The sequence below is a fragment of the Phyllobates terribilis genome, unplaced genomic scaffold, assembly GCF_046119375.1.
Source record: "Phyllobates terribilis strain yellow unplaced genomic scaffold, ASM4611937v1 Scaffold_2__4_contigs__length_985480577, whole genome shotgun sequence".
In the NCBI taxonomy this organism is placed as follows: Eukaryota; Metazoa; Chordata; class Amphibia; order Anura; family Dendrobatidae; genus Phyllobates; species Phyllobates terribilis.
The window spans coordinates 933232036-933246447 of record NW_027362762.1 but is presented as its reverse complement, the minus strand read 5'-3'; the positions used below and the strand labels follow the sequence as shown (position 1 = coordinate 933246447).

Sequence of the window (14412 nt, the reverse complement as noted above, 5' to 3'; positions counted from 1 at the left end):
CCCATCGCTCAAGAAAATAAAACGGACTCCCTTTAAGTTTTCAGAAACCACTGAAGAGCATTAAGACTTTCAATAGACATTACAATTCCAGTGCCTCTTATGCACAACTTAATTTTTCCTTTTTATGTAGAGTAAAAATAAAAAATAATATCTTTTACATCAAAACCGATTAATAATGAATAAGCACATTTACCACAACCATTTTGGACCATCTGTTTATTCGTTTTCAAAATTACATTTCCAGGAAAAAAATTAAAGAAATTAAACATTTACAAGAACTTGTTATTTGGTATCTGATGCAAATTCGGAATAGTCCATCTGACAAGTACATTTCTGATTTTGACTTACGTTGACTTTAATATAAAAATCAGACGGACACTTATGAAAAATTGTTTACCCGGAAAAAAACAAAACAAAACACATTAAAAAAAAAAAAACAGAAGGTGCGTTAATATTCCGAAACCTGGAATTTGCCCGGCTGCTTAGGTTACAATGCCTTTCCCTGGGGCCCAGTTTCATAAGTGCCAGTTTGACTTCCTCTGCCGATACAAAACATAGCTGTCCCCGTCAAATAATTTGGATCGCTTAAATATAAAGCAATTGTCCCCAATTTATTTCAGTAATTACTGACTACAGCCAAATGGGTCGTGAGAAATAAAGCACTGCGTTTCATCAAATAGTCAAAAACATTCTCGGGACATCGGATGAAAGTCAACGTAAGCAGCAAAAGGTAGTCATGTCGGCTTCTTTCCAAGGTTACAAAAAAAAAAAACACAGAGGCTGAAAACGGGGGTCCTGGGACGCCACGCAAATCTGTCACAGCAATTCGTGCTTTTAAGAAGGTTGTATGCAGACAAGACAGAAAAAAAAAAAAGAGTCAGAGTGAATTCACACAAGTCTTCACAAACCAAGAATATCAGGAGAAAAAAAAAACAAACATTCTGGTGTAAAACGTAAAGCACACGACTACTCTGCCCATTATTCGACTAGTTTCATACATTTTAAACATACCAATATGTATATACAGCGGTTTTCTTACTTTATAGCAAGTCCATTTACAATAGAAACATATTTACAAGCAGTTTGCACTGCTCAGCTACCAGGAGCGTCCATAGTGCAAGGCACCGCAAGTCTCTGGCAGTGGAGGGATCACACGTTGACCGTGTTTAAAACCAGACAGTTTTTGCGTTTTTTTTGCCCCAGAAAATTTACAAACTGAAGAGGAATAGTGTGAATATTCTTATTCACAGCAAAAAAAAAAAAAAAATTTTCTTCCCATTTTTAAAGAAAACATGACATTGATAAAGTCGTACAGTTTTGCGCAACTGAACCCCCACACGAGCTCTTCATAGATAAATGCATTTTATTTTGGGTCGTCCGTATTCAAATATCAATGGTTGGGTAATGAGCGTGAAGGCTATTGAAAAAAAAACGATCAAGTTCAGATCTTTACACCCTTGAAAAATTAAGCTAGAATGGAAGTAGCCTCTAAAATCAGTCAGGGTGTGTCTGATGTAAGCTTCACTCTTCAAGTGGATGGAGAGTTGAAAGACTAAAGAGCTATAGCATCTGTCCTTCATATCAATTAGATAGGTTTCAAGTGTAAAAAAATGGATAATTTCTTGATATCAAGCTAAGCGGGGGGCGGGATCAAGCCAAGCAGGGGGCGGGATCAAGCCAAGCAGGGGGCGGGATCAAGCCAAGCAGGGGGCGGGATCAAGCCAAGCAGGGGGCGGGATCAAGCCAAGCAGGGGGCGGGATCAAGCCAAGCAGGGGGCAGGATCAAGCCAAGCAGGGGGCAGGATCAAGCCAAGCAGGGGGCAGGATCAAGCCAAGCAGGGGGCAGGATCAAGCCAAGCAGGGGGCAGGATCAAGCCAAGCAGGGGGCAGGATCAAGCCAAGCAGGGGGCAGGATCAAGCCAAGCAGGGGGCAGGATCAAGCCAAGCAGGGGGCAGGATCAAGCCAAGCAGGGGGCAGGATCAAGCCAAGCAGGGGGCAGGATCAAGCCAAGCAGGGGGCAGGATCAAGCCAAGCAGGGGGCAGGATCAAGCCAAGCAGGGGGCAGGATCAAGCCAAGCAGGGGGCAGGATCAAGCCAAGCAGGGGGCAGGATCAAGCCAAGCAGGGGGCAGGATCAAGCCAAGCAGGGGGCAGGATCAAGCCAAGCAGGGGGCAGGATCAAGCCAAGCGGGGGTTGGACAAGCAGAAAAAAAAAATGTAAAAAAAATTTAGGGCTTTTATCCGTTTTGAGGCTAAAAATGTTACAGAAATATATCCAACAGATGGTAGAATGGATACATGAGTAAAACTGCTCGCATATTCCTACAGTAAACACCAAGAACTGAAGACATTAAGGTACTTGTCCTCGACTTTGGTAAAACATTTTATATATTTTCATTGTGTTAAAGGCTTTTGAGGTCATTTTTCTGCTTCATTACCAAGGTGGTGCCATTTTGAAGCAATCTACAGGGCAGATAGGAGCGGCCACAAGAGATTTGAATGCTGCAGTTAACAATATTAATTTGCTAAGGTTTAATGACATTATGTAATTTATAAATTTTTGGACGGGATGTGAACAGATTACATGTCATGGTGGCAGTAACTATTTTGACCACTATTTCAAGACTAAGACGCCAAAGCTTACTTGAACCATAAGACATCGGCCGGTGCGGCCAGTGTAATACACTAGAAACGTTGTATTCTTCTAATCAACCAGTTTATAAAGGTAGATCTAATAATTGATTAGTGTAATATGTAAATGATTAAAGAAAAAAAATCTAATTTTTAAGTCCACTACGGGGGCATAAAACAGCTAAAAAGGTGTTAACTTCAAAAATCATTTTTACAAAAGGCCTCAAACAGGATCCATGCAAAGTACTTCCAATTACGGCTACGTACGGTATATGAAAACAAGCGCTGTGCAATAGCTGTAGCCATATATAGAGGTCAAACGCCAACTTTTTTTTTTGTTTTATTAAAAGTTTAATTTACAAAAAAAAAAAGTGAATTATTACAAGTTTACTAAAAGTAATTAACTGGTTACGGACTTTGTTTCATGGTTTTGGATGCTTCATACCATGACAATATTATGTGGACATATGCCAAAAGCATTCACAACTTTGCACAGAAAAGAAAAGAAAAAAAAAAGTATATATATATATATGTCCATAGTTTTGATGAAGTTTACATAGTTTCTGCGGGGCTGGTGGTCTTTGCATTTTCCTGTAGCTGTTAGGAATCGTTCCTTTAGTATTCTTTAATGACCAGTTTGCAACCAATCAGAACTCAGGATCTGGAAGCATTAGGTCCATGTGAGGCCATTAAAGAAGGCAGGGTCTCAGCCCATCAGGACGTTGGTTTGGCAACAGGTATCTAAGTGTGGTTTTTATCCACTTTCCTCAAACAATTCTAGAACTGGAAAACAAGAAAATGCCACATTGCAATACGTATTGATGAAAAGATATGAAAAACAGAATCACCTATAATAGAAGACACTTGAGTATTATTATATAAGCAGTCGAGCGATAAAGGTGGCTGGAATCTGCACTGCATACGCTAGAAGCACGTACTTTATTTTGAGTTTTTTTCATTATTGGCATCTGATTGATCACGTTTTCCTCTGCCATGATACATTGCATACAAAGAGAAAATGAGAGGAAGCTACGGAGACCACTTTATACTTGTAGAATTTGGAACGTTTTGAAGATGGTTGCAGTGACACAAAAACAGCGCTGTGCCCATCAGAGGGTCAAAACTGAAATTTTTGCATTATACCCGTCGATTTTTACAAAAACATAGTCCCGCTTATACTAATCAGATCCTGTCCAAATGCTTAAGATAAGTCAAATAAACCTCAGTACAGGACCGTAAAAGAAAAAAGCGGACAACTATAAACCTGGAGGATGCATGGACACAGTGGTTATACTCGGCGTATACACACAGCCATGTCTTACCTGAGAGGGGCCTGTGTTCGTGAAGACATCATCCTTGCTTTCTTCTGTATTTTTATCAACTGGGACCCATTCTCCATATACTTTATCAGACTCCTTTTTCCGGTGCTGAGACCCAGAGGACACTGGGAATTCCTTAGTCAAAGTCACCTGGGTTTTGGGAGCTGGTTTCAAGCTGGGATTCTAGATAAAAAAAAACACCACAATAAATCAATAATACAGTAGATAAATTAAGAGTAAACTATAAAATGAACGTGGATAAGATATCCCCCTACCAAAGCCCTGTGTCTGATAAGTAAATCATGAAAGGAGAAGCCAAAAAATTCCAGTGCATGTAATGCCACCGGCAAGATAATCTACTCGTATCAAAACAGAGGTGCTGCACAGAGCTGTACAAGATCATTAAAACTAATTACTTGTCATCTTCAAAGGCATTATGTAGTATGCATTCAGACATATGCAGGTATTTTTCTGTATTTCTTAAGCGTTTTTAAAAACCGTATTAAGTAATGATGTCTTACAACTAAAAAATCCAAGTGCATGTAATGCCGCTGACAAAACCCAGCCGCACCAAAACAAAAAGGTGCTGCACAGATCTATACAAGATTATTAAAACTAATCACTTCTGAACTTCTGAGGCATCATGTAATACGCATTCAGACACATGTTGGTAATTTTCTCTATTTCTTGGACTCTTGGAAAACTCCTTTACTTAATAAAGGTCTGGCAACTAAAAAGATATTGTGCAAGACAGATAGGATTGGAGAACTTTTGCTTCTGGGACGACCTTGTTTATTAGCAGACAAAACAGTTAGCTTATCGCAAGATACAAACAACCCGTAACAATTCTAACTTCAGATTATATCTCATTTATGGAGTACAATATAGACCAGAGAGATCAGTCATCTTAAAAACATACCGTATTTTTCGGATACTAAGACGCACGTTTTTGCCTCCAAATTTGGGGGTAAAATGGGGGTGCGTCTTATAATCAGAAGGGGGGCTTACCGAGCGGCGGTGGAGCAGGGTCACATGAGGCAGGCGGCAGCAGGAGTGCGGTGATGCTGCAGTGCCTGGGAGCTTATTAGATGACGGCGCCAGTGAGAAGAAGGTCCCCTTTTCCATATATATCCATATATATATATATATATATATATATATATATATATATATATATATATATATATATATATATATATATATATATATATAGTGGGCTTCGGGAAAACGGCCGCCGGAGGCAGCGCATGTGCAGATTGAGATCTCGGGAAACCAGATTTCATCTCCTAAGATCTCAATCAGCACTGCCTCCAGCGGTCTTCCGGGGACCTCCGCTCACTGACATCTAATGAGTGCCTCCTGAAGCGTGACCCTGCTCCAACACCACCACCCCTCAGGTAAGCTACCATCAAAACGGATTATAGGAAGCACCATCATTTTATTTAAAATATTATTTTTCCATTATTTTCTACCCCAAAATTTGGGTTCAGTCTTATAGTCCGGTGCATCTTATAACACAGGTCTGAAAAAAATAAAACTTCAAGAGCTGTTTTGGTTATTGCACGTAAACTATGTTTTTTGGTGCGCCGAATCTGAAAATGACCTCTGTTTTGTCATAGGACATCACGTTTCCTGACAATTTAGGTAACGATGTTAAATAAGGCAATACCGCAAAATAAATGAAAATAGACTTATAAAATTCATTTTTTATTACAAATTTTTCATGAAAATCATTTTTGAACTGAAATGAGATCACCAACACTCACTAAAATCGATTTTTTCTTTCCCTGTGAGGCTCCTCTTGGTACATTTAAGCTTGTGAGTAGCATCCGGAATGTCTCTCCGAAGCATCCAACAGTAATCTGCCATCATTGTAATGCTCCATTTTCCCTGGTATCTTCTTTCCATCTCTTTAATGTCCTGGTGGAATTGTTCACCTTGCTCTTCACTCACAGCTCCCAAATTTTCAGAAACATAGTCATGGTGGGAATGGAGGAAATGCACTTTCAAACTCATCAGGCAACCTAAAGCTTGAAATGCTTTCAGCATTCGTTTGAGGATCTTTTTGTAACCAGGATCTTTTTTATTGCCTAAAAATTTCTCTATGACCTCTTTAAATGCAATCCTCCTTTTTGAGGATCCATCATGGTATTGAAAACTATCAGCTATAAGCCTTCTAATGTCTGGTACGATGAACACACCTTCCTTCAATTTTGCCTCCGAGAGGCTTGGAACCTTGGTGACCAAGTATTTGAAGCATTCCCAATCTCTTGGAAGCGATTTTACAAACCGCTTCATCAAGCCCAATTTCACATGGAGAGGTGTTAGAAGAACTTTATAGGTAGGTACAAAAGTTTCTCGGAGGACATTTTTTTCACCGACTGAGCACCTTCGGCTGCCAACTCTTCTTGGTCCAGTAAGTTTGTTAGTCTCGACTTTCCCACAGACACAGAAAACAAAGGTATTTGGTATACCCAAGTTTGTTGCCTGAGCAGCATGCACAAGACCTTTAAACCCCCACATACCTGCCAACCGTGGTCTTCATATTTAGGTTTACGAAGAACCAATTCCAAGTTCTCGTAGATTTCCTTCAATTATACGGAATGACCTACAGGGATGGAAGCCTAAAAAAAGCCGTTGTGGAGTAAAACTGCTTTGAGACTTCTTTTAGAATTGCGCTGAATCATGTTGGATTTTGAATTGACCCATCAAACCTTCAACATCGATGCAATAAACGAACTTGTCTTCCTGGGCAAAGTAAGGAACAAATTCCTTTTCATGATGTCTGAACCATGAAACAGACACTCCTGGTAAACTCCTCCTTTTGAGCCTTGATACGAGTAACTCAGCGGCATCTTTGGGAAGATTCAAGTCTCTTACTAAATCCTTCATCTCCATCTTGGGAATAAAAAAATTGGTCTTGTATCATCTTCAAAGTCAGAACTTGATTTGTCATTTGGTTGGTTCAGGTATGATTCCCCCTTCATCGGAGCTAGATATCTCTTCCAAGGTAGCAGGGGCCTTGGGTACTGGTTTATCTGTGCCATGGGGGATGGGACGAATTGCTGAGTGAAGATTGGGGTATGAAATGGAATGCTTCAATTTGGAATTATACCCTTTTACATTGCATGAACAAAAGTAACAGTCGTCACTATGGTTAATTTGCTCTCGCTATACCATAGGAATCCAATAACTGAAAGCTTTTTTCTTACCCTTGGACTAATTTCAGAGGTCTTCAACTCACCGTTTGCACACTTTATGAGGCGCCCAAACTTTATCTTGATCTCCAAGTTTTAGTCCGAAGTATGCAAAGCATACTTTTTTTCACAAAGTCTGTAATATTCAGCTGTTGATTCAACACTGTATATTCACCACAAATTAAACAAACGGTCAGGCGCATTACTACACTTCCGCAAAACCATAACGCTAATTTGGGGAAACACGGTTGATTTAATGAAATTCCAATGAAAGTTTCTTGAAAGCATAAGGACCTTTAATTATGTCACTAACCACCTGACTGCCACCAGCCAATCAAGCAGTTCCTATTGATGTTAATGGGAAAAGAAAATAAGCTGCCTGCCGATGATTCACACCAGTTTGCAGAAGAACCTATAGGTTTGTGGCAAGTCCTGACGTATAGGATTTTTTTCAATATTTTTTTCGTTATCAAAACACCAAAATACATGGAAATTATATGAAAATAATCAAACAGATTTTTAATCGCAGACCTGTGTAATCAGCAAATACAGTACAGTGGGGATTAAAAATTAAAGGCTACATATTGTACTTTGTCAGTGCATGGGTATGGAAAAACAAAAGGTCAAGTTGTGGTTATGCTACAGAAGGTTTTTGAAGTTTTGAAGTTTTACTGAGTAACTGGATATTATTCTACACCCAAACAAAATCTACAAAAAGGCACAGAAAACAGTTCAAGTCACTTTAAATAAGGGTGCAAAAACCCTAAAAAGTAAAAAATTTATAGAACAAAAATCTGATTATTTTAACTTAACCCCTCTTCTCTGCTTTAATGTGCACAGACCAAAAACTGAAGCCAAGGGGCAGATTTAACCAATACTGTCTAGTTCTTAGACAGAGGAAACCTAAGACCGGATAGTACTTCAATGCGTCAATTTATCATAGTAGGTCTTGTGGCATTATAAGACTGGCTAGTTTACACCACCTTACCTAGTTGGCTTACTGTTTGCCAGAAAATTGTGCCACAATTTCAACACATTTTTATTTTGTGCACTTGGTTGCACACTAGGCCATGACACTATCCGCACCCCATTGTCAGATAAGACATTAAAGAAGGTGTCCACTACTAGGACAAACCCTTCTCAAACCCCAAGCTTGACCCCAATAAAATAAAAAACTTATACTCAACCTCATGTGCTGACGCAGTTCCATTGGTGTCGGCACTCCCAGTCCCGGGGCTCCTCTGCGATTGTTGTGACACGTGAGCCAAAAGCCCAATCAGCGCTATCATCACTGTCCCAGCCTTTGTACGAATTGAACATGAAGAGGAAGAGAGATCAGCTGCAGCCCCGACTTCCTCTTCATGTTCAATTAGTACAAAAGGGGGGAACAGTGATGATAGCGCTGATTGGGTGCTTGGCTCACATGTCATAACAAAGACACAGGAGCACCGGGACCGCGAGTGCCGACACTGCTTGAACGTCGCCGGCGGCGAATGTAACCTTTTATATTTTAATTGAGGCCAAATATTTAGATCAAGAAGGGGTTGTCCTAGTAGGGGAACCCCTTTAACCCCAAAGGTGGTTTGCACGTTAATGACCAGGCCAATTTTTACAATTCTGACTATTGTCACTTTATGAGGTAATAACTCTGGAACGCTTCAACGGATCCCACTGATTGAGATTGTTTCTTTGTGACATACTGTACTTCATGATAGTGGCAACATTTCTTCAATATGACTTGCGTTACTTTGTGGAAAAAAATTGGAAATTTGGTGAAAATTTTCAAACTTTGAATTTTCATGCCCTTAAATCAGAGAGATATGTCACACAAAATTGTTAATAAATAATGATTCCCACATGTCTACTTTACATCAGCACAATTTTGGAAACAGCATTTTTTTTCGTTTTGTTAGGAAGTTTTAAAAGGGTTGTCCGGTACTTTTAAAAAAAATGCCAGTGTGTTTTAGGATAAATACAAGCTTCTTTCTAATTACCTTGCTTAATGCTGATACGGCCTGCGAGCGGCGCTATCTGTGGCCGCTCGCAGGCATCACGTGACCCCACGACAAGGGAGGCGTGACTCAGCGCTGGGGTCCGCACGGTGGCTGCTGGGTTGTGAGCGGGGTTATTCCTCTGCGTCACACCCAGCATCCACCGCGCGCTTTCCCACTGAATGAGGACAGGGAGAGCGCGCGGTGGATGCCGGGTGTGACGCAGAGGAATAACCCCGTCCACAACCCAGCAGCCAGCGGATGTCAGCGCAGGCTGCAGCTGGGGGTCAAGTGCTGCCTGTGAGCGGCCACCGATAGCGCCGCTCACAGGCAGTATCAGCAGCGCAAGGTAATTAGAAAGAAGATTGTATTTATCATTAAAACACACTGCCATTTTTTTTAAAAAATACCCGACAACCCCTTTAAGGGTTAAAAGTTATCCAGCGATTTTTAATTTTTCCAACAAAATTTACAAAACCATTTTTTTTTTCTTTTTTTTAGGGACCACATTACATTTGAAGTGACTGAGGGGCCTTTATGACAGAAAATACCCAAAAGTGACACCATTCTAAAAACTGAACCCCTCAAGGTGCTCAAAACCACATTCAATAAGTTTATTAATCCTTCAGGTGCTTCACAGGAATTTTTGTTATGTGGAAGAAAACAATGAACATTGAACTTTTTTCCACAAAAATGTTACTTCAGACCCATTTTTTTTTATTTTTGCAAGGGTAACAGGAAAAAATGGACCACAAAATTTGTTGTGCAATTTCTCCTGAGCACGCAATTACCCTATATGTGGGGGAAAACCACTGTTTGGGCGCACGGCAGGGCTCGGAAGGAAAGGAGCGCCATTTGACTTTTTAAATGTAAAATTTGCTTGAAAAATTAGCAGACGCCATGTTGCATTTGGAGAGCCCCCTGATGTGCCTAAGCAGTGGAAAACTCCCCACCAGTGACCCCATTTTGTAAACTAGACCCCTCAAGGATTTTATCATGGGGTATTAGTGAACATTTTGAACCCAGAGGTACGACACAGAATTTGATAACATTAGGTCATCATATTGAATAAGTGGTCATTAGTCTTGAGTGCAAGTGCTCGCTACTTGAGTTTGCATCGGGTACTCTGGCACCCAAGGAGAAAAAAAACAAAACATGCGGGGATTGCCCATGCATGCCATGCAATTCCCGCGTGTTTTTTTTTGGCTGTATAACAGCCACGAAACATATTAGGCGGAAAATTGAGCATGTCACTCGAGCACCAGTAACACTCAGAGCATACCAGATGCAAACTCAAGTAGCGAGCACCTGCGCTCAACACTAGTCGCCATATCGTCATATTTTTTCTTTACTTTAGAAAAAATCCCAACCATAACACCAATCCTACGGCCACGGCCCCACTATCAGTATTTGGTCAGTATTTTTTCGCAGGAGTTGGAGCCAAAACCAGGTGGGGAACAATCAGAGAAAAGGTATAATAGAAACAAGTCACCAGTTCTGCATTTATCGCCTACTCCTGAGAAAAAATACTGACCGAATATTGATAGTTGGGCCGTGGCCTAACCGTAACTCTAATCCTAGAGTTTATTTTTTACGCCGCTCCTAGTGCGGTATAAGTGATTAGACAACTTTATTCTTCGGGCCGGTGCAATTACAGCGATACCAGATTCATATCAGGTTTATGTGTTTTTATGTTTGCTTTCACACACTAAGGCTGTGTGCCCACGATGCGTTTGAGCATTTCCGCAGAAGCAAAGACGCTGCAGAAACGCTTAAAAAACGCATGGTAGAAGGCCTGCCATGTTCCCCAATGATAATCTGCATGTGCTGTGCACATACTGCGGAAATTTCCGCTGCGGATTATCATTGCGGAAAAAAAGCAGCACTACCAATTATTTTGCGGAAGCGCTGCGCTTTTGCCGCCATTGACTTGCATTTGAACGCATGGATTACGCATCACTGTATATGTAGATGCACATTCCATGCGTTCCAATGTGCGGATGGTACCCGGGTGTGGAGGAGAGAAGACTCTCCTCCGGACCCGAGTACCATGGAACCTGTGGAAAAAAAGAATAAAATAAAAAATAAATGCTATATTTACCTTCTGATGGCCCCCGCTGCGCTCGTCCTCCCATGCCGGCAGATCGCGGTGGACTGAAGGACCTGCGCTGACATCATAGTCATGTGACGGGTCACGCGATGCTGACGTCGGCAGGTCCTTCAGTGTACCGCGATCTGCCAGCAGCCAGGACGGAGCGAAGCAAGACTCCGGGGGCTATCGGAAAGTAAATATAACTTTATTTTTTACCATTCTTTACGGTCACACTATATAAATCCATGCCGGTTGCATTGATTTATACAGTGTAACCAAGTTGTCACAAGCACTTTCCAAGTGATGCTAAAATCGCTTGGAAAGCGCTTCACAAACCGCATGCGGAAATGCAAGTGAAGCACGCTTCACATCCACATGTCCCTGGCAGGAAAACGCATGTACAATCCGCATGTACAATCCGCATGCGTTTTTTCTGCCAGGGGAGATGCAGAAATGCTCAGGAAAAATCCGGAGCATTTCTGCATCGTGGGCGCATAGCCTAACAGACGATTTTTTATTTTTTTTTTTGCAAAGACTTTTTTTATTTTTTGGCTGATGGAGCTGTATGTCGGCTTGTTTTTTAGCGGGACAAGATGAGGTTTTTAGCGGTACCATTTTTATTTACATTCGTCTTTTTGATTGCGTTTTATTCCATTTTTTTTCGGCGGTATGATGATAAAGCATAGTTTTGTGCTTAGTTTTTTTACTGTGTTCACTAAAGGGGTTAACTAATGGGACAGTTTTATAGGTCAGGTCGTTCCGGACAATTGTACATTCACACTGAAGGCATCAAAACTATGAATTAACACATGTGGAATTATATACTTAACAAAAAAGTGTGAAACAACTGAAAATGTCTTATATTCTAGGTTCTTCAAAGTAGCCACCTTTTGCTTTGATGACTGCTTTGCACACTCTTGGCATTCTCTTGATGAGCTTCAAGAGGTAGTCACCCGAAATGGTCTTCCAACAATCTTGAAGGCGTTCCCAGAGATGCTTAGCACTTGTTGGCCCTTTTGCCTTCACTCTGCGGTCCAGCTCACCCCAAACTATCTCGATTGGGTTCAGGTCTGGTGACTGTGGAGGCCAGGTCGTCTGGCGTAGGATCCCATCACTCTCCTTCTTGGTCAAATAGCCCTGGAGGTGTGTTTGGGGTCATTGTCCTGTTGAAAAATAAATGGTCCAACTAAAAGCAAACCGGATGGAATAGCATGCTGCTGCAAGATGCTGTGGTAGCCATGCTGGTTCAGTATGCCTTCAATTTTGAATAAATCCCCAACAGTGTCACCAGCAAAGCACCCCCACACCATCACACCTCCTCCTCCATGCTTCACGGTGGGAACCAGGCATGTAGAGTCCATCCATTCACCTTTTCTGCGTCGCACAAAGACACGGTGGTTGGAACCAAAGATCTCAAATTTGGACTCATCAGACCAAAGCAGATTTCCACTGGTCTAATGTCCATTCCTTGTGTTCTTTAGCCCAAACAAGTCTCTTCTGCTTGTTGCCTGTCCTTAGCAGTGGTTTCCTAGCAGCTATTTTACCATGAAGGCCTGCTGCACAAAGTCTCCTCTTAACAGTTGTTGTAGAGATGTGTCTCCTGCTAGAACTCTGTGTGGCATTGACCTGGTCTCTAATCTGAGCTGCTGTTAACCTGCGAGTTCTGAGGCTGGTGACTCGGATAAACTTATCCTCAGAAGCAGAGGTGACTCTTGGTCTTCCATTCCTGGGGCGGTCCTCATGTGAGCCAGTTTCTTTGCAGCACTTGATGGTTTTTGCAACTGCACTTGGGGACACATTCAAAGTTTGCCCAATTATTCGGACTGACTGACCTTCATTTCTTAAAGTAATGATGGCCACTCGTTTTTCTTTACTTAGAATTTGTATTATGGCAAGAAAAAAGCAGCTAACAGTCTATTCAGTAGGACTATCAGCTGTGTATCCGCCTGACTTCTGCACAACACAACTGATGGTCCCAACCCCATTTATAAGGCAAGAAATCCCACTTATTAAACATGACAGGGCACACCTGTGAAGTGAAAACCATTTCCGGTGACTACCTCTTGAAGCTCATCAAGAGAATGCCAAGAGTGTGCAAAGCAGTCATCAAAGCAAAAGGTGGCTACTTTGAAGAACCTAGAATATAAGACATATTTTCAGTTGTTTCACACTTTTTTGTTAAGTATATAATTCCACATGTGTTAATTCATAGTTTTGATGCCTTCAGTGTGAATGTACAATTTTCAAAGTCATGAAAATACAGAAAAATCTTTAAATTAGGTGTGTCCAAACTTTTGGTCTGTACTATATATAATATATATATTATAATATATATATATATATATATATATATATATATATATATATATATATATATATATATATATATATATATATATATATATATATATATATATATATATATATACACACACACATACATATATATATACATACATATATACACACACACACACTGTGTTCTGAATTATTAGGCAAGTTGTATTTTAGAGGATTATTTTTTATTATTGATCAACATCTATGTTCTCAATCAACCCAAAAGACTCAAACATCCAAGCTTAATATTTTTGGAAGTTGGAGTGTTTTTTTTTTTTAGATTTGGCTATTTTAGGAGGATATCTGTTTGTGCAGGTAACTATTACTGTCCCGAATTATTAGGCAACTTTATAAAAAACAAATATAATCCCATCTCACTTGTTTATTTTCACCAGGTAAACCAATATCAGTGCACAAAATTTAGAAATAAACATTTCTGACATGCAAAAACCAAAACCAAAATAATTAGTGATCAGTATAGCCACCTTTCTTTATGATGACACTCAACAGCCTTCCATCCATAGATTCTGTCAGTTGCTTGATCTGTTTTCGATCAACATTGCGTGCAGCAGCCACCACAGCCTCCCAGACACTGTTCCCAGAGGTGTACTGTTTTCCCTCCCTGTAGATCTCACATTTTATGATGGACCATAAGTTCTCTATGGGGTTCAGATCAGGTGAACAAGGGGGCCATGTCATTATTTTTTCTTCTTTTAGACCTTTACTGGCCAGCCACGCTGTGGAGCAGTTGGATGCATGTGATGGAGCATTGTCCTGCATGAAAATCATGTTTTTCTTGAACGATACTGACTTCTTCCTGCATCACTGCTTGAAGAAGTTGTCTT

General features: G+C 40.6%; 1 protein-coding gene across 5 annotated transcripts in view; it reads right to left on the bottom strand.

Annotated features, from left to right (window-relative positions):
* SON (SON DNA and RNA binding protein) overlaps positions 1 to 14412 on the bottom strand; it is a 133771-nt gene that overhangs the window by 45395 nt on the left and 73964 nt on the right. For 4 of the 5 annotated variants that reach the window (XR_012303143.1, XR_012303149.1, XM_073668351.1 and 1 more), the window contains one exon: positions 3954 to 4133. Coding sequence is in view for 3 of the 5 variants with exons in the window: in XM_073668351.1 (XP_073524452.1) it covers positions 3954 to 4133 (180 nt within the window). In the remaining 2 variants the exon portion in view is untranslated. Of the gene's footprint in view, positions 1 to 201; positions 3415 to 3953; positions 4134 to 14412 lie in introns of those variants that run through there. The other variant, XM_073668353.1, reaches the window with a different exon arrangement.